This window comes from Microdochium trichocladiopsis (genome assembly GCF_020744255.1).
Source record: "Microdochium trichocladiopsis strain MPI-CAGE-CH-0230 chromosome Unknown B0I36scaffold_1, whole genome shotgun sequence".
NCBI lineage: Eukaryota > Fungi > Ascomycota > Sordariomycetes > Xylariales > Microdochiaceae > Microdochium > Microdochium trichocladiopsis.
The window spans coordinates 1,254,918-1,277,828 of record NW_025763544.1 but is presented as its reverse complement, the minus strand read 5'-3'; the positions used below and the strand labels follow the sequence as shown (position 1 = coordinate 1,277,828).

The window sequence follows — 22,911 nt, the reverse complement described above, 5'->3', positions numbered from 1 at the left end:
CATCAACAAAGACTATGACATCCGGGACAATGATCGCGCAAGCACTCGACGTATAGAATCTAGGTCTCGACCAGTTGAAAAGAAAAGAAAAATGTACTCGCTTGCCGGCAAGCGGTGCCTCGTCACCGGCGGCAGCAGGGGCATCGGCCTCGCCATCGCGCAGCACTTTGCCCGCGAGGGTGCCATCCTCACCCTCGTCGGCCGCAATACGGACACCCTCACCGACGCCCTCGGCACCTTGTCCCCGGCGCAGCACGTTGGCAGCGCCGCTGATTCCCAGGAAGCCAAACACTCTTTTCTCGACTTCGACGTCTCTTCCGCAGAATCGTGGCTCCGCAAGGTCCGTGATCCAGCATCATCGTCAACGTCATCGTCATCAACACCATCATCAGCACCATCATTCAAAAAGACCCCAGCCCCGTACGGCTACGACATCCTCGTCAACGCCGCGGGCGTCTCGCAGAACTCGCTTCTGTCCAGCACCTCGGCCGACGACGTGCAGGCCCTGCTGGACATTAACCTCCGCGGCACGATCCTCGGGTGCCAGGCCGTCCTGCCGCGCATGACGAGGCGCAAGTCTGGCGTCATCGTCAACGTGTCCAGTCTCCTGGCCACCAAGGGAGGGAAGGGCGCGAGCGTGTATGCCGCGAGCAAAGCCGGCATCATCGGTAAGTGCTTACCTCACGCAGACAGAAAAGCCGTCGTTTCGTGGCTTGTTTTCTGCTTCCTAGACTCTCTACATCTGCCACGGGCTTCAAGGCTCAATTTTCATGTCGACCTCGCACGCTCTTGAAATCGCAAAGTTTGTTAATCGAGGAAGAGCCCTTTGATTCTGATATTTTATCTGCTCGCTTTGTGCAGGTCTCACGCGCAGTCTGACTGCCGAGGTGGGCAGGTTCGGCATCCGCGTCAACGTTCTGCTCCCAGGATATATCAACACCGAAATGACCAAAGGTGAGAGAAATCAAAATCCCAGATCCTCGGCTTCCCGAAAGGGAAACTCTGCGACCACCAACGCGAGCTCTCTTAGTTATCCTCTCCGCTCCATGCTCGCTCGGGTCATCGTTCACTCTTCCCAGAAGAGGGCGTCAAGCCAGAGTTGGACCCCGCCATTAAAGATCGGCTCAATCATAAAATCCCAGGATGGAAAGTGCTAATGTACATCTCGACTGCTGTATATCATAGGCATGGACAAGGGAGACCAAATCAGTAGCCAAATCCCTCTAGGGCGGCTAGGTCGTGTCGAGGAAGTTGCAGACGCCGCGGCCTTTCTGGCCAAGAATCCTTATGCGCATAACTGCGTCCTGAATATCGACGGTGGGCTCAGTGGCGTATGAGCTCTGTCATTGTGTTCATCTTAAAGCAGCGCACATCTAGTCATCATCGATGACGATCGCGCCACCGTTGGCGCCTTCGTCAACCACTACAACGTCGTCGCCTTCACTCGGAGCAGCTCCGGTCTTGGCCTTCTTGGCCTGAGGCGCCTCGCCATCATCGGTGCGTGCTCGCTTGAGATCGTTACTCGTCGCGTCAGCATCCGCGGCACACTTTTCGCCATTGGTGCCATTGGTCGCGCCAGCTTCGGGCGCGGATTCCTTCTTGGGTTTCCGTGGTATTTCAGGCGCTCCTTCGAGGATGCCCTTGATGGTCTTGTCACCAAGAGGCTCCTTGCTGTAGGACAGGCACGGTCCGTCAGTAAAGTCACTGTAGGCTGGCGAGAGCGGACGGTCAAGACTTACGCTTCCAGCACATTGAGAACGATATTCACAAACGTGTCGTCATCCGAGTCGTCCACCACAGTAATGAAGCTATCTTGCTTGATACCTATAAGACAAACATTAGCATAAAGGAAAAGGAGAGAACTAAGATGAAGACGAGATGCAAGAACATACTCAGATCGGAGAGTCTCTTCTCAAGATTATCTGTCTCATCGGGGTCATAGACGAGGCCAGCCTCTGTATTGACGGCAAACTCCCGGTCGCCAAAGCCCAGCTGAACTTGTATGAAGTCCTCAACCAGGTCCTTGAGCGTGGCCTTGGACAGGTCAACGTATATGCTTGTCTGGAAGGGGCTGCAGATCGGGCAGTCCGGGTTCGGCGGACGGGGCCGATCCGGCGCCAGCAGTCTTTGGTTGTTGAATGGCGATAAGAAGACCTAGTATCATGTTAGCAGGCTACAGCCAGGCATAAATTCGGATGGTGAGGGCGCAGCATACCTCTCCTGCCTTGTCGTACTCTCCCTTCATAACCTTGAAAGACTCCAGCACGCACAGACCTGCCACGATCGCATTTGTTGTGGCAATGGCGGGAATGATGTTGCCAGCCATCTGCTTGATGTCGAAGCACGACTTCTTGTCGATACCGAAGATGTGCGATCTAATGTTGGCGCTCGCCGCGACAAACTCGAGGGTGTCCTGATCGTCCTTGTCAAAAGATATCGTGGGCTCAGGCGATTTGGACGCTGTTTCATGGGCCTTCTTCAGCTCGAGCATTCTCTTGCTCAGCCGATCCAGACTGTCGTTGAAGACGGCCAAGTTCTCCTCTAGCGACCAAATCTTCTGGCCATCCTCGAGCACTGCAGTCTTGTTTGCAATCGCGTCTGATGATTTGACGAGCAGATCTTCATACTTGAGGGCAGTAGGTGGTGAACGCGACTTCCACATGTCGTCCATGGAGCGTAATCTCTCGATATCCGAGTTGAAGACCTTGTCAAAGAGCATTTGCGGGAACTCTGGCTTGCCGACCGAGTCGCGGATCTTTCTCAGGGCCTCTGCTTCCTTCTTCAGCTCGGCAATCTCGGCGGCGTTGTCGGCGTCCTCTGTTACATCCAGCGCGCCTTGGTCCTCGCTCGTGCCGAAAATCTCGTTGAGCAGATAGCTCTTGCCCCAGACTATACAGTGTATCGGCTGGCTGGGAGTGCTGCGAATTGTGCAGACCGGAAACGACTTGGGTGTCTCTTTAGCTGTGCAGTCGTAGCAGGCGGTGACGCCCTTCTTGATGACCTGGACTTGACCGTTGAAGCCCGTGGTTCCGCTCTCGATCAAGGGGACGTCGGCGGCGAGGCACAGGCGGTTGACATGCCTCCGCGCATCGAGGTTGTCGAGCGCGTTGAAGACGATCTTGAAGCCTCGGAACCACTCGACGTTGAAGGTTGAGTCTTTGATGTTGGCATGGTGTGCGACGATCTTGACGTTGGGGTTGAACTTCTTGGCGACTTCGGTCGCGACCTGTAGATGCGCCTGGTCAGTACTTTGTCGCGCAGCGGGACATGGCGAGAGAAGAAGGACCGTCATACCAGCGCTTTTGACTTCTTGATGTGCTCGTGTCTGAAGAGGAACTGGCGATTGAGGTTGCTGAGGTCGATAGTGTCAAGGTCGACTACGTGGATCTCGTGGTAGCCGGTAAGGGCAAGGTTCTTGAGGAGTTCGCAGCCGATGCCGCCAGCGCCAACCATCAAGACGCGAGCCTGGATTGACACGGAAAGGTTAGCATGACGAGTGGCCGCGATTGAGCTCTGCGAGCCGCTCTGTTCCTCGGTGCGGACAGTGAGGTGGTATGCGACAAGGCTAGCACGAGCGTGAGAGGGACGTGAGAAGAGAGGGTGGTTTGGCTCGTGTGCGATTCGGAGCGGAGGAGGGCGCATGACAGACCTCTTTGACGGCGGCGAAGAGGGACGGGCCGAGAGAGCGGGTGTTGCAAGCGTCCCGCGTGAGCGCCATGGCGACAGGCCCAGCCGTGCTGGGTTGTGGAGGGTGTGTCTCTATGTGAGAGCGCGCGCGCGCAAAGGTGAAGACAACAATTAAACGAGGGTGGTGGGCGCAATCGCAGGCCGGGACAAGAGGGCAGTCGGAAGCGGCGGAGGTGTGGCTGGAGGAGGGCTGGGGGACGAGGCGCTGAAGAACAAGCTCGAGGGACGAGAAGTGCCAACATCTCGAGGTTGCTTCTTGTGCCGGGACAACAGACAGTGACGGCATGCGCGAGTGTGCCGCGGACCTGCGGGCTGACGGCAGGTGGGCCGCGCTAGAGCGGGCCCTGTTTCCCTGTGGCCAGGCACGACAGGGGTGCCAACAGGACTTGCAGGTGGACTAGGAAGGCTGCGATGCCCTCTCACGGCGCGAGCTGCAACGGGACACGCCTGCATGCGCTAATGAGCCAACCTTTGGATGTGACATTCGCATGCAAGTCGAGTGTCTGATTTCTGAGGATCCAGTGGACCATAAGCCTACTGGAGATTGTTGGGCAATAAAGCACAAGAAACAGCAAGAGGTCCAGCAAGGGTTTTCCCATGCAACAACACTGCTCAACGTTCTTGTTCTGGATTGTTGTAGCCCACAGCGCACTTAGGTGCCCAGCAAGGCAGGATCTGTCACCTATGCACGGATCAAGGGGTTACCTACACGCAGGTATCAGGAGAGATCCTGCTTCGGTTTCGTCTACAGCCAGAAATGTTCCGTCTGATCTTGCTGGGCCGTAAAGGGCCGGCAGTCAGATCCAGAGCTCCGTTGTCCTTCGGGGGGTCCCACTTCGTGATCCGAATTTGGTAGACCCTGCATCTCGCCTCAGAGCTGGGCGAATCATGCAATTCGACCTCGATTGCTCAAGTCCTCCGCCACAACCTTGGCGTTCGTTCTGCAACAGCTCGAGAGTCACCACAGCTGCTGCCATACACATTCGCCAGGCAGGAAAGGTGTTCAGCTCGAGGTTGTCGGGACTCCAGCATACGGTTGGGAACTTCAACTTGGCACACCGACCTGTGTCAAAATACACCCCACGTGCAATCGCTCGTCACGGCCACATCGATCCATACCCTCAGCACACACCCAGCTGCCTGCACAAGATCTCTGGCTGCTATCTCAAGTATCCTGCCTTAAAGGACATTCCGGCACGCACAATTCGCCTCTCTCAATAACCTCAGCCCCAAAGCCACCCAGTCACAATGTCAGACGACGAGGCCGACCCGGAGCTCCTCGAGCTCCTCCGGCAGCACCTGCAGGGCAAACTCACCATGGACGACGCAGATCCGGAGACCGGGGTCCTCGAGGACGTAGAGTGGCTCTACGACAACTCGATCGACGTCTCCCTCAACATGCGCGCCACCAAGAACGCGGCAGCCATGATCTGGGACCAGATGCAGCAAAAGGCCTACTCGACGCACAACTGGGCCGACCACCCCATGCACCCCAAGACCCAGGACGACGCCGCCATCGCCTTCATCTTCACCATGGACCTCCTCAACTTCTCCTTCTGGTCCGCCGCCGAGGACCAGGACGAGCGGTTCGCCATCGAGTACCAGGGCAGGAGGTGGACAGGCTACGCGAGCCTGCTGGCGGGCATGCAGAGGGCCCTGGACGAGGGCGTGCCCATCACGGACCCGCACTACTGGCAGAACGAGCACGAGTGCACGCTCGAGTCGCTGGGCCACGTGTTCAGGTCGTGTACGGACGAGGAGATGCCCTTGCTCAAGGAGCGACTGGAGTGCCTGAGAGAGGCCGGGCAGGTTCTGTACGAGGCAAGTAGGCTCCAGCCGGAATTGCCGTGCATCTTCTCAACATGGTGCATTGTCTTTTCGTAATAAAATGCCATGACGCTGACTTGTCTCCTGTGCAGAAATACAACTGCAGCTTCACAACCCTCATCGAGTCGGCCAGGGGATCGGCAGCAGGACTCGTAAACACCCTCGCGCGGGACTTTTCGTGCTTCAGGGACGAGTTCCCGGCCGCCGGCCGCAGCAAACCCATACGCTTCCTCAAGCGGGCGCAGATCCTGGTGGCCGACCTGTGGGCGTGTTTCGACGGCGAGGGCCCGGGCGAGTTCCGTGACATTGACAAGATCACCATGTTCGCCGACTACCGGATCCCGCAGTCGTTATCGAGCCTAGGGTGCATAGAATACAGTCCTCCGTTGCTGGGTAAGATCGCGAGGAAAGAGGTCATTGAGAGTGGCAGTCATTTCGAGATGCAGATCCGAGGTCAGTCAGTCCAGCCGTACCTGGTCTTGGGGACACATGCTGGTATTCCATTTCATGCCTATCGACTGCCTTTACTAACTCAAATTTATGTAATAGCTGCAAGTATATGGAGTGTCGAGGCCATCAGGCGAGAGATCAAGCGGGAACATCCCGAGACGCACGTCAACGCGATTCTTATCGATTTCTTCCTGTACGACACGATGAAGCAGCTAGAGGCCGAAGGTAAAGAGACGATGCCTCATCATAGGACGAGGAGTATATGGTACTAGCAAATAGGATACTGCTCTTTGGTTCAAGCCACGAGTTCCAAGCAAGTAGAGAGTGTTTTTTTGGTGATACCGATTGTGAAATAACGTGATGACAACACCCTTCAGAAGCTCCGTAACGCCATAACCGCCAACTCATGAACGTAATCCGTCCAGTAGCAAAGCCCGAAGCATAGTGACCATCCCTCACCCTCGGTGGCAAAAATAAATCTCGAAACCTCGCAGCCCTCATTCATGCACGCAACTTCCCCCGCGCTCTCAAGAAGCACCAATGGCAGTCGAGTTGAGGATCTCGTCCATATGCGCCGTCTGCAGCCGCGTGCTGTCCCGTGCGGTGGTGGCGGCGGAAACACTCGTGCTGCCGCTCTTGCTGCTGGCGCCGCCGCTCTTGCTCTTGATCTTCTTCTCCTCCTTGAGCAGCACGGCCAGGACCTCGACGGGCGGCTTCAGCCCGAGCCGCTCGGCGCGCTGCCACCGCTTGAGACGGGTGATTCCGATACACGGCTGTTGAGTTCGACCTTGGTTAGCCAAAAAAAACTTTTTCTTTATATCAACGGCAAAGCCAGGGGATAGGAAAAAAGAAGAACCAGACATACCCCATACTGCGAGCTCACGTCAAAGTATCTGAGCACCTTTTCCGGCGTGCCCAGGTCCTCCTGGTGCACGCGCTTCGCGATGCGCTCGGCCTCGACGCCGCGCCAGTATGTCTCAATCTGCCGATCCGTCATCTTGAGCGCCTTGACCTCGGCCTCTGACGGCGCCGGCACCTCCTTGTCCTTGAGGGGCTCTGTCTCGGCCTCGGCCGTGCTGATCTCGGCGACCTCAACCTTGGCATCCTCATCGCCACCGACGACCTCCTCCTCCTCTTCCTCGGGAACTGACTCATCATCGACGACCGAAGCGACATGCTTCGCCAACGGGCTCTGCTTGGTCGGCGCGGTGGCGGACGCCGCTGTGACGAGGGCAGACTTGCCCGGCTGCTTGGGCGGCGCGCTGGCCTTGGTCACGCGGTGGTTGAACGACAGAGTCGACTGCTTCCCCGAAGCAGCAGCCGCCGCTGTACCGCTGGATCGCCGTGTCGTAGGCATGGTTGGGATGCGACGTGAATTTGTTTGTGTGCCGGTTTTCTTTTTATATCCCGCTGGAGATGTGTTTTCCCGCCTTTTGGGACTTTCTCTCTCTCTCTAGAAAGGCGCTGTCCAAACTTTGCTCTCTCTCTCGAGAAAGCTTTCGTGTGGCGTAGCTTTCTATGCCGAGTTCACCACAGGTGACAGGATAGCTTTGTGGAAGATTTGGCAAATGTTGTTCACGGCAGGTGTATATGCGAAGTGAAAGTGTGTCCTGGTTGTGGACAGGTTGCTACCAATGATGTGCTTCCTGCTTTCAATGATGATTGCGTACGCCGTTGATCTTCTGGGATTGTGAATGCTGTATCGGAATGCCTAGATTGTGAGGTGGTTTCGCTCCTGGCTTGGCTCTTTGCGTAAGGGTGACAATGGAGGTTGGAGAGCTTGGAGGTCGCCAATTAACCATGCATGCATGACGTTGGGGATCATTGGCGGGGCAACACGAGATCCATGCGCTGTCACGTGGGTCTCGCAGTACGCTAGCTAGCGCTGTTCACCTTGTTGCATTTCAGCCACGCTTGCGAATAAACACTCCGTCCACAAGTCACGCTGCAACAATCGCATTTGACCAAATGGCAGTAACCATGCAATATTATCGAACCACTGAGTCATGATGCATTGGTCTATACAATTCAACTTCCCTATGTACAAGGTACGCAATAGCACGGCGCAGGCATGAGGCAGACTTGCCACTCTGGAAATGCATGCAAAGTATCAAAAACTCGGAAGCCAAATGGGGATATCGAAGAACCAAAGAAGTCATCCGGCCTGACCACACAACCGACACCATCATCGCTGCTATGTAGGCTTCCCAGCCAAGCTCATCATCTCCAAGTGACCGGTATCAGAACGCAGGCGGCTTAGGACAGCCAAAGCAGCGAGTCCTGAGACTGCTTACAAGTAGGGGCAGAAATCTCTAGATCAGCTGAGCACCCGCCATGAAAGCAGCCATGATGGCCATGGGAATGGCAATGGCGGAAGAGGCAACGCCCAGGGGAGCGAGGCGGCCGGCGGCGTTCTCATTATTGCCAGACGAGGTGCTGTTGGACGAGCCCGAAACATCGCCACTGACGGCAGCGTTAGAGCCGGGCATGTTGAAGGCGTCATCCTTGACGGGGACGACCTTGAGGTTGTTGATGACCTTGCCATCGGCGTCCTTGACCTGGTAGGTGACGTCCCAGCTGGAGATGGGGATGATCTTGCCAACAGGCGCAGGCTTGATGCCGTTGTTGATAAGAGGCTGGGTCTTGGGGGGAACAGCGGGGAGCGTGAAGTTCTTGTTGAACTTGGCCTGCTTGATGAGGGTCTTGCTGCACTTCGGAATGACACCCTTGTTGCCAGAAGCGGTGACACCCTGGACGCTGGTGAAGTCGACGCCAGCGTACTGCTTCTGCAGAGTGTGGAAGTCGGCACGGAGATTGATAGTGTTGTCCGCGTTGATGTCGGCCAGGCCGTAGTTGTTCTTCTCCTGGGTGTACTCGTAAACGACACCACCGGCAAAGGTACCCGTCATGTCAGGGCCGTAGATGCTGCCAATCTCAGTGAAGATGCGAGGGGATGGCGTGTTGCAGCCAAACTCGGAGAAAAAAACAGGCACAGAGGTGGTCTTGAACATGTTGACAAGGTCGACATAACCGGAGGACTGGAAGGTGGCATCACCGCACCACGAGTAGCTGTTCAGGGCGAAGAGATCGGCGCGAGACTCGTCGTTCTGCTCAGTGTCAATGTGGCACTGGAAGTAGTTCCAGCTGTCCTCGAGAACAACACGGACATCAGCAGCCGAGTAGCCGACGGGGATCTTCCGGGGGGAGTTGTTCTTGATGTAGTTCTTGAGGTCACGGGTGACAGCGCGCATGTAGGGGGGAACAGTCTCGGCGTTCTCCTCGGTGTAGATGACCTCGTTTCCAGAGAAGAAGGCGAGCGTGTTGGGGTAGTTCTTGAAAGCCTCGACAACGGCAAAGGTACGGTTGAGGTACTCCATATAGTACGACTCCCAGGGGTTGACGTTGGTGAGCGACTCTCCGGCAAGGGGCGAGTTGACATCAAGCAGCATGTACATGCCGGCCGCGTTGAAGATACTGGCGCACTCGTCGTGGTTCAAGTTGGGGTCCAGGTTGTAGACACGGATGGTGTTGACACCCAGAGACTGCATGAGGGCGGCATCGCGCATGCAGACCTTGCCGTCAGACAGAGGGTCTCTGCCGTGGGACGGATCGTAGCCGGAGCTTCCACCGGGCTGGTAGGCCATACCCGCAATCTGGAAGGCCTTGCCAGTCTTGGGGTTGACGAACTGAGAGCCGCGGATCTCGAGGCTGGGCACAGCGGCGACGGCGGTCGCGCCGAGGACGGCGAGAGCGGCGTTCAACTGGGGGCATAGCAAAGTCAGCATGGCTGGTTGAGGTGGACGGCCATGGAGGCGCCTATCCTTGACTCACCAGCATGTCGGCGTTCTTTTCGGTGGTTGATGGACGGTTGGATGTAGAAGTTGGTGGGTTATCTGGCGGCGTCGATGATGACCGTGAAGACAATGGCTACAAGCTACGAGCAGAGGCTAACGGAGAATTGATTTGACCAAGCAGGCGCGAAGGAATGAGCACGCAGCAGTGGCGAAAATGAGTGACTGGAAAGGGCCGGGAGCGACGAGGCAGCCGGAGCAAAGGAGTGACAGCGACGACTATGCGCCTTTGGTGGTGGGATACGAGACTCGTTCTTGGGGGGAAGAAAGAGCAGGAGGGGACGGGAGCAGGAAACGAGGCAGTCGAGATCCGCCGGGCCAGTCATGTACCCGGAGGCGCCACGGGGGAGTCGCGAGGCGCACCCACCGGGCAGGGGGCCGCTAGTACGAGATAGGAGGTGCCTAGCGCTGCCAATCGCCTTCCTGTTCCTGGGCAGACGCTCGGCAGCGGTGCCTGCGCCCGCCAATGGCTGCCGCCGGCTTGGCCTCCCACGCCGCAATCAAAAACATCCGCCCCCAGGCCCAGGTCCATGCATATGCTCCTCTACTATGGTAGGACCTCTTGGGTGGGTTGTGTTGCATGGCACAGAATTTTGATACGATGCAGATTCCGTCGCCCTTTTTGCTCTACGACCTCGGTCAAGCAGTGTGCCCCCCTCCCTGCGCTGCAGCCTGTGGCGCGTCTGCCATTGGCAGTCTTAATTGACACCCGTGCTGGTGGAAGCAAAGCAATGTGTCTCAAGTCGTTCTGGAGTGCAGTCGCGTCTCACTGCTTGTGTTCTCTCCCTTGGGACAATGCCCATTGTGGACTCGAGGGCATCGTGTGACCCGCCGAGCGAACACACGGCCCCCCGACCCAGATGCACCATGTTTCGTCCACTTGCACACGGGACGACCCATCAGAGATCAACACTGACAGAACCTGCAATACGAGGCGCGCCGCCGTGGCATACGGGCTTGGCCGATACCTCATGGGGGACGAGCACCCAATGTAACGGACGACTTTCTGTGATGTCTGCTATCTCGGCAGGCGGTCGCTATGCTCCAGTGCAGATCAAAACAGTTGATCAGCTTGCTGTCGAGGTCTGTGTGAATATCCATTCGCAGGCGGTCTGCAGGAGCACTGGCCGTGAGACGGCTTTTGATGGCCGCTTTCTCGGGCGACACAGATGGCATCCTGCAAGGTCCCTTTTCCACTGACTGTTCAAACAAAAGGACAGTCCCGCAAGAGGCAGGGATCTTTGACGTCCTGGACGACAAGACGGCCAACCGCGACCCCGGCGACTTTAGATTACTGCCGAGATCCTTGGAATGCTAGTGCTTTGATGAGCCCGCCCATCTCACTCTGGCTGATCACGCAACAGCCACTTCTGACCGGAAGTCAGTAATTAGCCGCGGTCAAGACGTTCGTCCCATAATATTTTCACAACTGCAGCTGCAGCTTGCATCGTTATTAAGGTCGCATATGCAGCAATTCTATGCTTGATAAAGTTCTTTGGGCCTGGATCCCACAGCTCGCATAAAGCGGTTCTTATTGGGCTGCAACACAAGTCCTCGATCAGACTGGCGCGCGCGTTGCAGGAAACACACTTCAGAGCCTGGAAGTCTTCAGTGTTCAAGAAACGCGCAATGAGGTTCAGCCGGCCAGTAATATCTGCTCAATTTAAACGATATAGCGAAAACCAATCTGCCCATTCACCAATGTCGAAATGACTGAAAGCACAGTCAGAGTACTAGATGACTCGATGCCGCCACTCAAGCATTGTGCACTCTAACCACTGCTGCACGCGGTCCAGAAGGGGGCCCCGGCAGAGTCATGCAAACCCCACCTCCACCACCACTGCGCATCGTCACCTCCGTCCTCTAAATCCAACAATCTTGAGCGCTTTCCCCCACTTACCCAGGCCTTCCCTCCGCAATTCGACTTATACATGTTGTCAACCGCGATTCGTTCGTCCCAGCGTATCGCCACCAAGTCTACATCCCTAAAATCGAGCTCGGTCACCCTCATCAGCTGGAACGACTTTGTTGTTGCCAGCACCTCTCCTCTCCCAAGAACAACATCAACAGCAGCAGCAACTTCCCGCTTCTACACCACGACAACGCCCAGGACCTTTCGATCCTCTCCCGCCAACACAATGCCTCTCGTGCCGCCCACTACCCACTCCGGCGTCCCTCCGGACACCCGACCCGTCGTCATCTCGGGCCCCAGCGGTGTCGGCAAGGGCACGCTCTTCAAGATGCTCTTCGCCGCGCACCCAGACGTCTTCACCCTGTCCGTCTCCCACACGACCCGCTCCCCGCGCGGCGGCGAGGCCGACGGCGTAGACTACCACTTTGTCAGCATGGCCGACTTCGAGTCCCTGATCGAGCAGGACGCCTTTGTCGAGCACGCCAAATTCGGGTCCAACCGCTACGGCACCTCGAAGCAGACCATTGCCGACCAGACGGCAAAGGGCCGCGTCGTGGTCCTCGACATTGAGATGGAGGGCGTCAAGCAGATCAAGAACAGCGGCATGGACTGCCGCTTCGTCTTTGTCGCCCCGCCCGCGTTCGAGGACCTCGAGAAGCGCCTCCGCGGCCGCGGCACCGAGACAGACGAGAGCATAGAGAAGCGCCTCGCCCAGGCCAAGCTCGAGCTCGAGTATGCCCAGACTCCCGGCGTGCACGACCGCGTCATTGTCAACGACGACCTCGCCAAGGCGTACCAAGAGCTCGAGGACTACGTGTATGCGCCTGTCGCGTAAATGTGCGCTTGGGATGATGGAAAGGATGAACATAGGGACAAAATAAATATAGACATATTATATTGCCTTTCAACATTTGCTTTCGAGAGAAAGGAAACTTGACGTGCACATACATATGCTTGTGGTCAATCTTCAGAAATGCGCTGGTGTACATTTCAGGCATGCGCAGTCTGGCACTACATCACGATTTTGGCGCTTCACAGGGGCGGGGAGGACACTGCTCAAAACATATGGACGCAGACCCGATCTTGGAATTAACTTTAGAAGATGAATTAGGCATCAAAAAGGGGGAATACTAAAGAGGAAATAAGAAAATGTCAAATCTCCCCCGAAAGGGTCTTTTCCGAGTTTTGGGACTTCTGCTTGCTCTCCCAAAAACAAAACCACAACAGACCACTCGAACACCGCTCCTGATGCCCGAGAGCTGGTGCTGCAAGCAGGTAAACTGCAGATCTCAGCCAGCAAGCCTCACAGCATCGACGACTATGCCCGACGCTGACTTTTGGTGTACATTTCGACGTTACCCACGCCCATGTCTAGTGGTTACAAACCAATTCGCCAAAGCCGCCAAAGCCACATGCTGAGATGCCCTTGTCTAGAATGTGCCAACCATCCACGAAACACGGTACGCCTCGTCTCGAAGTACAATCGTAGAGATGTTGGCTTAGTAGCCGTTCATGGTCATGCGCTGGGAGCTCCTGCTCATCTCCCGGTCGGCAGCAGGGCTGATGGGCCGGCTGCCGTGGCCCTGGGCGCTGCTCTCCTTCAGTGCCAAGAGCTGCTTGGCACGGAAGGTCTCGTAGTGGATTTGCGAGGTGGTCTCGATGAGGTCCTGCAGGTGTGTGCGGAGCAGGAAGTTCCGGAGGTAAACAAACTCGCAGTGCTGCTCGTCCTCGACATTGATGATGCCCCATCTGTTGGCACGAGCGCGAACCTGCTTGCCGTTGACAACCATGGACTTCTCGGAGCCGACGACGGCAAATGGGACGAGGCCCTGTTCCAGACTGTCAGTGTCTAGTCACGAGTTTTGCGGCAGCATTGGTGGAGAATTTGACCTACCTTGATTTGTGTGTTGATGTTGCGCTCCTCGTCATCGAGCTCATCGTTGTCGTAGGGATACATCTTGAGGTTGTGGAAGGCAAACTCCTCCTTGATGCGCTCCTTGAAGGCGAGTCTCTCCTCAAGAGTAAGGGTGTCGGCCTTGGCAATGACGGGGACGACGTTGACGACGTCAGAGAGCTTCTTGAGGACGACAATGTCGATGGGCTTCAGGGAGTGACCAGAGGGCTGGATGAAGAACAAGCAGCAGTGGATGCGGGTGTCCTGGATGTAGCGCTCACGCTGCGCAGTAAGCTCCTTGCGTAGGTAGGCAGAGTGCTGATCCTTGATGTACTTGACAATGGGGTCCCAGCAGCGGTCGTTGTTGACGAGGTCTCCGTAGCCGGGCGTGTCGACAATGTTGAGCCGCAGCCGGACGCCGTTCTCCTCGATGATGTGGGAGACGGGGTGGATCTCGGTGGTGCTGCGGATCTGCTCGTCGGGGAGCATGCGACCCTTGGAATCGATCAGGTGGGAGGCGAAGATGGTGTTGATCAGAGTCGACTTGCCGAGACCGGTTTGGCCTAGAATCGTGAAGAGAGTCGTCAGCAATCGTGTCAAGCGTAGGATATTGAGAGGAGGCGAGCGCGACGATGGGCGCGGCAAACTGTAGACTCACCAACGCAGATGACATTGAACTGGAACCCTCTCTTGAGGAGCTTGCGCTCGATCTGGGAGGTGATGCTGTCGAAACCAACATGGCTTTCGGGGTAGACGGTCTGGGCTGCCATGGCGTCGTCGGGGTGGCCTTTGCCTGGATGAATGCTCTTGGGAAAGTGGTTGAGAGGCAGTTGAGGTCCAAAGAGGAGGCTATGGAGACTAGAGGTTAGTCGACACGGGGTCGTTGCTGCAAGGTCCAAGAAAGCTGGCTGGACGGGCCCGGGCGGTGTGGTGGTGCTAAGCTCTTGGTGCAGAGGGGACGCGGCGCGAGTGGTTGCTGGCCGACTGGCTGGCAGGCTCTGGCAAGGGGAAAGGGAGGCCACGGGCAGGAAATGAGGACTGGCTGGCGGTGCGGGACCCTGCCTGCCTGGCAAGTGCCACTGCTGGGCGTGGAATTGCGATGCGGGCGGCTGGGCAAAGGGATGGCCAGATAGCTGCGAGCCTGCGAGAACCCGCCACGCGTTCCTTGCACTGGCTGCGCTGCGCAATGACGGCCAGGCACGACCGTCGCGAGAGGAATTCACTCACCTTCAGCAAAGGTCAGGTTGGCTGTGATGGCAGAGAATGCTGCTGGACAGGTCTCGACTTCTTCCGACTTGTCAATGGCACAGAATCTCAACAGGGTCCAAAAGTTTCGAGGAGCCCTGGGAGAGGCCCGACTGCCGTGGAGAGAAAGGGGGAAGGAGCTACAGGGGCAACACTGGTGGAGCAGCAAGCTGTGATTGGTTGGCGCATGCTCACAATTGTCAGTGGGCAGCTCTTCAGCATCGGGACGGATCTTCTGCACGATCCATGCCCATTACTATGCCTACCACACAGCCAACAATGATGGTCCTGATGCCTCCCAGTAATCCACCAAAAACAATAATATCAACAACCAGGCCTGGGATTCAATAACCTCGAAAAATGCCAAAAATGTCAAAAAGAAAGGAGCTGATGAGGACGAGACTCGAACTCGCGCGGGTTGCCCCATCAGGAAGTAACTGCTAAGGTAACCTTAACCTGACGCCATAACCAACTCGGCCACCTCACCGCTGATTGGTGAAAGTTCAGAGGCTTATGTCAATACATGATCGAGACAGAAAGGCCAACCCCAGTACTAAACCCTGCTAAGCCTCATCTGGACTAGTCTCTCCTGCCAAAGAAGACTGCCGCCCGCGATTTTGCATCTTCCCAAGACAACTTCACGGCATTGCAAAGGATTCACGAATCTGCCCACCATCCCGCACCGCATTACAGTCGCCGTGGCTCCGCTGCGCTTGTTACACAGCCGCCCCCGCGATTGCCCGACTGGACAATCGACGCCCTATCTCGCCTCAAGCGCATCCATCCTTGGAAGCCAAACCGGGTAACCCTACACGACGCCCCTCGAGGGACGACGCCAACGAAGCGACACTCGCAGGGCCACAGTCACCTGATACAGTCTCGATTGCAATAGATACCCAGCTTCGAAATCACAAAATGGCAGCCACGCAGCCACTCCGGGCGACCTCTGCCTTCGCCGGCATGTTGACCCGGTTCGCCCTCCCTGCCACATTCAGCTCTCCTCTCCAGACATCTCTGTCCGCAATCAGATTAGGATCGGGACCCCTCCCTGTGATTCCAGCGCTAGCTATCGCCATCCCATCAGCGATCCAGACGATACCATCGATCCTCGGCGACATCTGGGAGGGCATCCTAAAGGCTGTCCCAAAGTCCAAGACGTCGCACATGAAGAAGAGACACAGGCAGATGGCGGGCAAGGCCCTCAAGGACGTGACCAACCTCAACAAGTGCCCAGCCTGTGGCGGCATCAAGAAGATGCACACCCTGTGCCCGACATGTCTGAGCCGTAAGTTCTCATACCTGCGCATGCCCGTTCGTAGACGCTCAGCTGACACTCAAGCTCAGGCATCCAAACCGAGCTTGCGAAGAAATAGTGTTGGAGGAAAGAGATGGGAAATAGACAGTTGTAACAATATCCTGAAGCGCTCGCTGCTGCATTGGGCCGTTGGCGGCTCTCGCGTGGTGCCGGCGAGCGTACGAAGCTGTCATTTATGCATTTGGCGGCGTTCTAGGGGACAGCTTGACGGCATCAAGTCATCATCGAGCTACATTTTGTATCATACCATATCAATATCATGACTGCAGGTCGTCTTCACGACAAGACGGATATGTCCAATCGACAAAAAGTGTCCATTTAGCCTGCCTCCAGCTTGATCGTATTTGCGCAGCTCTATAAAGAAGAGCTGCCCCTGCCATGGGTGAGAAGACAGCAATGAATCGTCCTTTTGTGACAGGTTTCTACTGGGCTTGCTGAGCTACTCGACTGAGTGAAAGTCTGCGTGGTGTCAGACTGGCAGTGCTGTTGATGTGCTCAACTTTTGACTGTTTGCGAAATGCCCCACCCGGACGGCTTGCAGCGTCATCGCTCAATCAGCTCCTCAACCACTTCAGTTCGTGACAGTCACTTTATCAACTTCACATCTGCCGAACCCAGTCACCATGGTGAGCCGTGTGATCCTTACCGTGCCATTGTTAAAGCCCACTCTCTGACAACTGCGCAGTCAAAACAATATCTGACCACGCATACGATCGATAATGGTGAGTCGCAGAACCAGGCACATCGACCCCGCCAAACGTCGACTGCGACAATGAGAATCTCATGACACTGTGCATTCGATACATTGCAATTCTCTCCAGCTATTCATGTTGTAATTTCCATACAATTCTGACCATCTCTCACAGCCCACATAACGGATATCTTCTCCCTGGCGGCAGCCCCAGGCATCCTGCTGTCCGCGAGCGGCTCATCGACACTTCACGTGCACGACACCTCGTCACCCGCGTTCTTGCTCGTGCTGTCCCTCTCGGGCGCACACAAGCTCGGAGCGCACCATGTCGCCGTGTCGCGGGACGGCAAGGTGGCCGCGTCCGCGGGGTTCGGGGGCGAGGTCAAGATCTGGAGGGTCGCCGAGTCCGGCACGGGAGACTGGATCGCGGCGGGTGAGGTCGACTCTGGTAACGCGACGGCATCGGCATTAGTAGCGGAGGACGACGCTTCTGCGGCGAACGGTAATGGTAGCTCATCAAAGACGAAGAAGAAGAAGAACGCCGGAGAGGCATGGGCCATCGCGCTTAGCGAGAACGGCCAGTTTCTCGCCACCACGACATACGACGGTCGGATCAACGTCTGGGATCTCCTGGCTGGCGGCGAGCAGAAGAAGGCACCGAGCAAGATTCGCGAGTACGAGACCGGCAGCGGCGGCTCCGGCAGCTTCGGCCTGTGCGTGGACCTGAGCCAGGACGGACGCTACACGGCAAGCGGACACCAGAACGGGTCGGTGTACGTGTTCAACAACGACACGGGCCGGCTGCAGTACTCGCTCCCGGGGCTGGTCAAGCCCGTCCGCGCCGTCGCCTTCTCGCCGCTCTCGACCCGCCTCGCGGCCGCGGGGGACGCGGGCATGATTGCCATCTACGACACCAAGCACGGCGAGCACATTGGCAACCTCACGGGCCACGGCGCGTGGATCACCGCGCTCGACTGGAACGACACGGGCGAGTACCTGCTCAGTGGCGCGTTCGACGGCAAGGCCAAGGTGTGGTCAATTGAGCGGGCCACCTGTGTCGCGACGCACAGCGAGACGGACAAGGCCATCTGGAGCGTCAAGTGGCTGCCGCGGCCGGGCAGAAACGAGATGTTCTGCACAGCGGGGGCGAACCGGAGTCTGACATTCTATCGCGAGGCTACAGGTGCTTGAGGATGATTCTTATGCAAGGGCGACATGTATACATGCAGCCTCGGAGGGAATAGAGATACATCATAACAGGAAAAGTCAGCTGGGCGAGTAGGGAAGATCCTCGATGGCGGAAATGGACGCTCAGTTTGAAGCGCATGAACATAATGGCACAGGTGGCTATCTTGAAACAAGAAGTGAAAATAACTACAAGCGCGTTATGGCAATGGATTCCCTACGTGGCCAAGAAACTGACATGGCCATACGCTACGACGAAAATTCAGGTTCCCGAGGCCTGTATCGAACATGAGTCCGAAAATAAAATATTTCTTGCCTAATGCCCCTGCGTCTTTGCCCAGACTCGCGAGCCAACAAAGGGCAGATGGCTTATTCCTAAACCATGATGCCAATAATCTTGCGGTTCTCGGCGGAGCCAGGAGACCTTATCCCCCGTGTGCCATGACACACCCGCGCCGTAGAGTATACCTCACGCCAAGCTACTTGATTCGTTGACATCCGACCTCCATGGACCATTGCTTTGTGGCACCTGCCGTCCGTGCGTGCGTTTGCGATTTACCATTTTGCTTACTTGCTTTCTGTGCTATATAGGCTTCACCGCTCTATGTTAGGCGATCCCCGTGGTCATGACTCCATGTCATTGAGAAGGGGTTCTAGGACAACCACAATCTCTTCATGCGCATGTCGTTCGCCTGCTCTTTGCACGCACAGCCGACTCGCACCTGGATCACAAAGTGCAGCTTGAATACATCACAACCAGCAGCACGTGACGGTTATGGGCTATTGTGTTCGAAGCTTCAGCAAACTTATCCAGCACAGATAAGCCTGCCACTTGATTATCATTATCTACAGTATTTGTGTAGGTTGATCGAAGCCTCATCAGTTTCGGCCAGATGCATAGACTGGCCTGTGCCGGTACGGCGGGCGCTCTCCCGCACCTGTATTCCGTGGTCCATACAGATTGCAGCCAGTGACTGCGAGTGGCGGCCTGGAGCCCAAGTCGTAAAGGGTATCATTGGGTTGTCATTTGATATAGTCGTGTCGTTATATGTCGTTCGAAGTGAAATATGCGAGAGCGGGATTTTCCTTTGTACTCGTCAATGAGCCAAAATTTCCTTCTCTCCGGTTGTGGCTATGGTGCCACGTGCTCTCGATGAGCGCTCTGCAATCGCGGATGGGCGTCATGCTTCCTGTTAGTGCCCATGGGCAGAGGTCCTCCAAGTCACCGACCCAGTTGAAGCAGCCAGGCCAAGTGCTTAGGCCACAGACGAGAGGCACAACCCCGAAAGCCGGCAAGTTGCTCGCTCTGGCACCACGCTAGTGATGCGAACCTTCGCGTCGCATGTCAAGAGTATTGCAAGCCATGATACACTGTTCCAGTCTGTACGTATGGCGAGCTAACCTCTGGGATGTGAGGACCTTGTAACGCTGGGTCGACCATAGTCCCAGGATCGTAGAAATCTGGATACCAGGGTGCGTGGACATTTCCCGAGTCCACTGTCGTCACAAAGTCTCTGAATTGTTCAAAGCCCCCGACGTGTGAACCTGGTGATGGCATGTCTGGTTAGCAGGAATGTCCAATGCTAATGCGAATCGTGGTAGAAGAGGCAGTCGCGTACCGGTGTCATATTCAGAAGCTTGCATGTGCTGCGGATACGTGTATGCCATCGATCCCGGTGCCATATGCATGTCTTGGGGATGTGCTGTTGTGTGGTCTGCATATTGCGGAGACTGGGGCCATTGCGTGCCGCTGTGGTCGGCGTGTGGTATAAAGTTCCCGGCAGGCATCAGAGGGTGGTCCGAGGAAGACTGTGATTGCGCCTCGTCGGCATTGTTGGCATCTTCTGGCGACTGTGAAGCATTCTGATGCACAATGCGGGCGTGCCGTGTAAGTAGGTCCCGGCGAGAAAATGCCGAGCCACAGTGACAGATGTATGGCTTCTCCTTGGTGTCTAGCGAAGGGAGTTAGTCGAATCTGGAGCAACGGGAGCCGCAACATGCGAATTCATCTAGCCGTGCACAAAGCGAGTTCGTGCTCGCCAAGAAGGCAGGGGCAGTACATAGATAAACTCGAAAGATGTGTCATTGGGTTGGTGGTGGTGCCGTAACCCCGTGGTACTGCTATGTGCGAAAGAGTTTCCATAGAGGGGAAGAAAAGCAATGAAAAGTACAAAAGAGCAGACTCACGAGTACGGACGTGCCGCTCCAAATGTTCAGAACGCTTGAACTCGCGACCGCAATGCGGACACTCGCGCTTTTGCGAGTCTGTAGAACCGACTCTGCGGCGTCGACGAGCCTGATTTGGATCCATTGATACGTAGAAACAGCCCGAGGTAGGTGATGATCCGTATCTGGATGCTTCCGAGGGCCCTGCTCGCCGGTAGTTGGAGACTGTGATAGCTCAGTGGCTGGACTGTAGACTTGGGTGCGCCCGCTTGCTCGTCTAGGCTTGGAGACGCGAGAGCCAGCCACACAAAAAGCAATCTCTTGGAGTTGGGGTAGAGGCGGCAGACGGCGCGAGGAGAGCTAAGGTGTATGTTGAAAAGCAGGCCAGGCAATGTTTGTGGGTGGATGTTTGTGCTTATCAGGCTCTGCCTTGGGGTAAGTAGTAGTAGTAGGAGGAGGAGGATTCAACGAGCACAGCAAGTCACGGGCAGCAGGCGAGTGACTGAGCGCGGAGATGGCAGACGGAGGAGGGATGGTGATGGAAGGTTGCGGCCGGGCTACCTAGGTAAAGATGGGGAGATGGAGGGCGTTTGCCTCCCGCGATCTACTCGAAACTCTGCTTTTGTTCTCTTGTGGGCAGCCGCCGCCCTCGCCCTCGCCCTCGCCCTCGCCCTCACCCTCGCCGCCGGCGCCGTGGCCAGGTCGACTGCCGTTCGCTGGCTGGGACTTCTCCTCTTTCTCCTCCTCTCCTCTCGCGCCCGCCCGGGCAGCTTCTCCTCTCGCTCGTCTCCGCCTCCGCACTTGCAGGCCAGCCAGGCCGGCCGGCAAACGCAGGGCCGAATGCAGACGGCGGTGCGCGCGAGCGGGCAGGGACAGGGAAGGGCCCTCTGGCCTGGCGCGAGCCTACGCTACACTACCACTCGAGCACAACAACGCCGGGCAGACAGACCACTGGAGGGAGCTAGCCCAGGCCCAGGCCGGTGCAGCGTCACAGCCAACCGTGGGAGACGAGAGCCAGCCAGGTGGGCGGCAGGAGCCACCTTTCCCTGCCCGCTCTGATTCGCCCTCCCGGAGAACTACCCGTCCCCCTCGGCCGCTGTGACTGGCTCCTCCCCCGTGGTCTGGGTCGCGACTGCCGTGCCCGGCGTGGGCGGTCTGAGCTTGTGCCGGATTGGCAAGACCTTCGTAATCACCGCGAAGGCATGCAGCCAGAGTCCTGTTGATTGCATCCGCTGGCGGGCTGGCGGGCTGGCTGGAATGAGGACATCTCATCATCCCACAGCCATCTCCATGCCCGTCCCGCGCCCGGGGCCCCCAGCAGTGCAGCCATTGCGTTCATCGACGAGGATGTTCTTGTTGTTCGTGCAGCCAGTCCATGCGGGACCCCTGCCTAGCCGGCCCTCCCTTATCCTATTACAATTCCAATCCCAACCTGCATCCTCTCCTGCACCTACATACCATAGTACACGCAGCGCGAGACGACGCTGCGCTCCAGTACCTTGTGCATGGGCCCACCCCCTCGCAAGCACCCTTGTCCCTGCGCCCCCCCCAGCAGAGGCGAGGAGCCCGACTGCGGTGCGGTGCGTTGCGTTCGTCAACGTGCTTTCGCTTGCATGCCTGCCACCTCCTTGAGCCCATCCATCGGCGGACCACCACAACCTGCCCGTGGCTTGCGAACAACCCCATCAAATGGGGGTCCACCAGGCCGTTGTGCACGTGCCCAGTACCTCGCTCCCTTTGTGGGTCCTCCTGCGGACCATGCGCCTTCCCCGCATTCGCCTGCGAATCGGCGCGGCTCCACTTCGCGTTCACTCTGCCAGCCCGAATCCACGAAAGAGGACCAAGCTTCTTCAAACACACGCGATACACTCACCTCGCACTCAGCCAGGACCAACTATGGAGCATTACCATACCACTGCTAACAGCGACAAGGTGGTCAGCCTTAGAAGCACCCAAGCGCCCAACCGGATTGACGATCCTTTGCGGAATGACCTGGACTCTTGGGATGTGGAGCAAGCATCATATTCAGCACTTTGGGAGCCTGTTCCGACGCTGGCTCCTGTACCACCTGCGGTCTGAGTCGCATACAGTTTCTGTGTATCATGTGTTGTGGCCGCGCCAGCCTGTAGCGCTGTCGTCACCAGGTCTCGGCGCCTAATAATGACGATGATAGCCACTTGCGACAAGTCCGTGTGTGCCAAACAGGCTTACGTTCCTGGCAAGTAGTGCGCAACCTGTTGCAATGCTTTTTGCACACATTCGACGGTACATATCTCGATGCATTCGAAGACCCTCCCCATCCAACCTTGTAGCACACCTCAAGGTCGAAAAGTAAGCGGTACCTAGCAATGGCACTAACCAGACGTGCATCGGATGTGAAGCACACCCTCACTGGCTGTCCTGCACGAACCATTTCCCCACGGGGACGGTCTTCTGGTTCTCGACCCAAGTGTGTTGCTGGCACTTGTACGCGCAGCCAATCCAAGAGTATAGGCCATACTCGAACGCTCGAGGCAATCTGGCCCGGCGATGTGTCCCAGGCTCTTTAAGCGCAGTCGCCTCTGCCGGTCTCAGAAGTGTGAGGGGCCGCGCAAAGGCCGAACGAAGGCTCATTCATGGCTTATGCGCTAAATTAACCTTTAATCCCACTGGCATCGCATGACCTACTTTTACCTAATGTTTCGCCTC

General features: G+C 56.8%; 11 protein-coding genes and 1 non-coding gene across 12 annotated transcripts; 6 read left to right on the top strand and 6 right to left on the bottom strand.

Moving 5' to 3' along the window:
- Positions 1-91: 91 nt before the first annotated feature.
- Positions 92-1,337, top strand: B0I36DRAFT_235427 (uncharacterized protein; the record flags this gene model as incomplete). Its single annotated transcript, XM_046149395.1, has 4 exons — positions 92-310; positions 410-668; positions 862-954; positions 1,201-1,337. 4 exons carry the CDS (start codon positions 92-94, stop codon positions 1,335-1,337), a joined length of 708 nt encoding a protein of 235 aa, XP_046018034.1.
- Positions 1,338-1,373: 36 nt separating this feature from the next.
- On the bottom strand, positions 1,374-3,718 carry B0I36DRAFT_232777 (ubiquitin-activating enzyme-like protein; the record flags this gene model as incomplete). Its single annotated transcript, XM_046149171.1, has 6 exons — positions 1,374-1,671; positions 1,740-1,824; positions 1,893-2,154; positions 2,216-3,226; positions 3,295-3,465; positions 3,650-3,718. The coding sequence occupies 6 exons, from the start codon at positions 3,716-3,718 to the stop codon at positions 1,374-1,376; spliced, it is 1,896 nt and encodes a 631-aa protein (XP_046018033.1).
- A 1,085-nt stretch (positions 3,719-4,803) lies between these two features.
- Positions 4,804-6,352, top strand: B0I36DRAFT_4106 (uncharacterized protein). Its single transcript, XM_046161916.1, has 3 exons — positions 4,804-5,508; positions 5,607-5,967; positions 6,064-6,352. Exons 1-3 carry the CDS (start codon positions 4,936-4,938, stop codon positions 6,234-6,236), a joined length of 1,107 nt encoding a protein of 368 aa, XP_046018032.1. The 5' UTR covers positions 4,804-4,935; the 3' UTR covers positions 6,237-6,352.
- B0I36DRAFT_426538 (DNA polymerase delta, subunit 4-domain-containing protein) lies at positions 5,996-7,764 on the bottom strand. The gene is made up of 2 exons (XM_046162395.1): positions 6,830-7,764; positions 5,996-6,737 (listed from the first exon to the last, which is right to left on the bottom strand). Exons 1-2 carry the CDS (start codon positions 7,319-7,321, stop codon positions 6,492-6,494), a joined length of 738 nt encoding a protein of 245 aa, XP_046018031.1. The 5' UTR covers positions 7,322-7,764; the 3' UTR covers positions 5,996-6,491.
- A 190-nt stretch (positions 7,765-7,954) lies between these two features.
- Positions 7,955-10,088, bottom strand: B0I36DRAFT_419361 (glycoside hydrolase family 72 protein). Its single transcript, XM_046162130.1, has 2 exons — positions 9,796-10,088; positions 7,955-9,725 (listed from the first exon to the last, which is right to left on the bottom strand). The coding sequence occupies exons 1-2, from the start codon at positions 9,799-9,801 to the stop codon at positions 8,277-8,279; spliced, it is 1,455 nt and encodes a 484-aa protein (XP_046018030.1). The 5' UTR covers positions 9,802-10,088; the 3' UTR covers positions 7,955-8,276.
- Positions 10,089-11,539: 1,451 nt separating this feature from the next.
- B0I36DRAFT_309708 (P-loop containing nucleoside triphosphate hydrolase protein) lies at positions 11,540-12,767 on the top strand. Its single transcript, XM_046152171.1, has one exon. The coding sequence runs from the start codon at positions 11,747-11,749 to the stop codon at positions 12,560-12,562; it is 816 nt and encodes a 271-aa protein (XP_046018029.1). The 5' UTR covers positions 11,540-11,746; the 3' UTR covers positions 12,563-12,767.
- B0I36DRAFT_4069 (uncharacterized protein) lies at positions 12,720-13,186 on the top strand. Its single transcript, XM_046161827.1, has one exon. The coding sequence runs from the start codon at positions 12,877-12,879 to the stop codon at positions 13,144-13,146; it is 270 nt and encodes an 89-aa protein (XP_046018028.1). The 5' UTR covers positions 12,720-12,876; the 3' UTR covers positions 13,147-13,186.
- Positions 13,187-13,226: 40 nt separating this feature from the next.
- Positions 13,227-14,391, bottom strand: B0I36DRAFT_233912 (Septin-type guanine nucleotide-binding (G) domain-containing protein; the record flags this gene model as incomplete). Its single annotated transcript, XM_046149261.1, has 3 exons — positions 13,227-13,556; positions 13,622-14,184; positions 14,280-14,391. The coding sequence occupies 3 exons, from the start codon at positions 14,389-14,391 to the stop codon at positions 13,227-13,229; spliced, it is 1,005 nt and encodes a 334-aa protein (XP_046018027.1).
- An 863-nt stretch (positions 14,392-15,254) lies between these two features.
- Positions 15,255-15,353, bottom strand: B0I36DRAFT_t7. The gene has a single exon. It is a non-coding gene; the product is annotated as a tRNA-Leu (tRNA).
- Positions 15,354-15,477: 124 nt separating this feature from the next.
- B0I36DRAFT_259109 (uncharacterized protein) lies at positions 15,478-16,564 on the top strand. Its single transcript, XM_046151098.1, has 2 exons — positions 15,478-16,151; positions 16,211-16,564. The coding sequence occupies exons 1-2, from the start codon at positions 15,782-15,784 to the stop codon at positions 16,237-16,239; spliced, it is 399 nt and encodes a 132-aa protein (XP_046018026.1). The 5' UTR covers positions 15,478-15,781; the 3' UTR covers positions 16,240-16,564.
- Positions 16,565-16,748: 184 nt separating this feature from the next.
- Positions 16,749-18,204, top strand: B0I36DRAFT_4044 (WD40-repeat-containing domain protein). The gene is made up of 3 exons (XM_046161774.1): positions 16,749-16,807; positions 16,867-16,903; positions 17,048-18,204. Exons 1-3 carry the CDS (start codon positions 16,805-16,807, stop codon positions 18,061-18,063), a joined length of 1,056 nt encoding a protein of 351 aa, XP_046018025.1. The 5' UTR covers positions 16,749-16,804; the 3' UTR covers positions 18,064-18,204.
- Positions 18,205-19,281: 1,077 nt separating this feature from the next.
- B0I36DRAFT_4039 (uncharacterized protein) lies at positions 19,282-20,480 on the bottom strand. Its single transcript, XM_046161762.1, has 3 exons — positions 20,245-20,480; positions 19,677-20,009; positions 19,282-19,602 (listed from the first exon to the last, which is right to left on the bottom strand). Exons 1-3 carry the CDS (start codon positions 20,366-20,368, stop codon positions 19,403-19,405), a joined length of 657 nt encoding a protein of 218 aa, XP_046018024.1. The 5' UTR covers positions 20,369-20,480; the 3' UTR covers positions 19,282-19,402.
- Between the last annotated feature and the right edge of the window lie 2,431 nt (positions 20,481-22,911).

Coding starts and splice junctions, on each gene's coding strand:
- B0I36DRAFT_4106 (XM_046161916.1), top strand. CDS start 4,936: ATGTCAGACGACGAGGCCGACCCGGAGCTCCTCGAGCTCCTCCGGCAG. Junction 5,509..5,606: donor CCGGGCAGGTTCTGTACGAG/GCAAGTAGGCTC, acceptor TCTCCTGTGCAG/AAATACAACTGCAGCTTCAC. Junction 5,968..6,063: donor TTTCGAGATGCAGATCCGAG/GTCAGTCAGTCC, acceptor TTTATGTAATAG/CTGCAAGTATATGGAGTGTC.
- B0I36DRAFT_426538 (XM_046162395.1), bottom strand. CDS start 7,321: ATGCCTACGACACGGCGATCCAGCGGTACAGCGGCGGCTGCTGCTTCG. Junction 6,738..6,829: donor ACGTGAGCTCGCAGTATGGG/GTATGTCTGGTT, acceptor CGAACTCAACAG/CCGTGTATCGGAATCACCCG.
- B0I36DRAFT_309708 (XM_046152171.1), top strand. CDS start 11,747: ATGTTGTCAACCGCGATTCGTTCGTCCCAGCGTATCGCCACCAAGTCT.
- B0I36DRAFT_4069 (XM_046161827.1), top strand. CDS start 12,877: ATGTCAAATCTCCCCCGAAAGGGTCTTTTCCGAGTTTTGGGACTTCTG.
- B0I36DRAFT_259109 (XM_046151098.1), top strand. CDS start 15,782: ATGGCAGCCACGCAGCCACTCCGGGCGACCTCTGCCTTCGCCGGCATG. Junction 16,152..16,210: donor GTGCCCGACATGTCTGAGCC/GTAAGTTCTCAT, acceptor ACTCAAGCTCAG/GCATCCAAACCGAGCTTGCG.
- B0I36DRAFT_4044 (XM_046161774.1), top strand. Junction 16,904..17,047: donor CACGCATACGATCGATAATG/GTGAGTCGCAGA, acceptor CATCTCTCACAG/CCCACATAACGGATATCTTC.
- B0I36DRAFT_4039 (XM_046161762.1), bottom strand. CDS start 20,368: ATGGATCCAAATCAGGCTCGTCGACGCCGCAGAGTCGGTTCTACAGAC. Junction 20,010..20,244: donor GGAGCGGCACGTCCGTACTC/GTGAGTCTGCTC, acceptor TCCCTTCGCTAG/ACACCAAGGAGAAGCCATAC. Junction 19,603..19,676: donor AGCTTCTGAATATGACACCG/GTACGCGACTGC, acceptor TGCCATCACCAG/GTTCACACGTCGGGGGCTTT.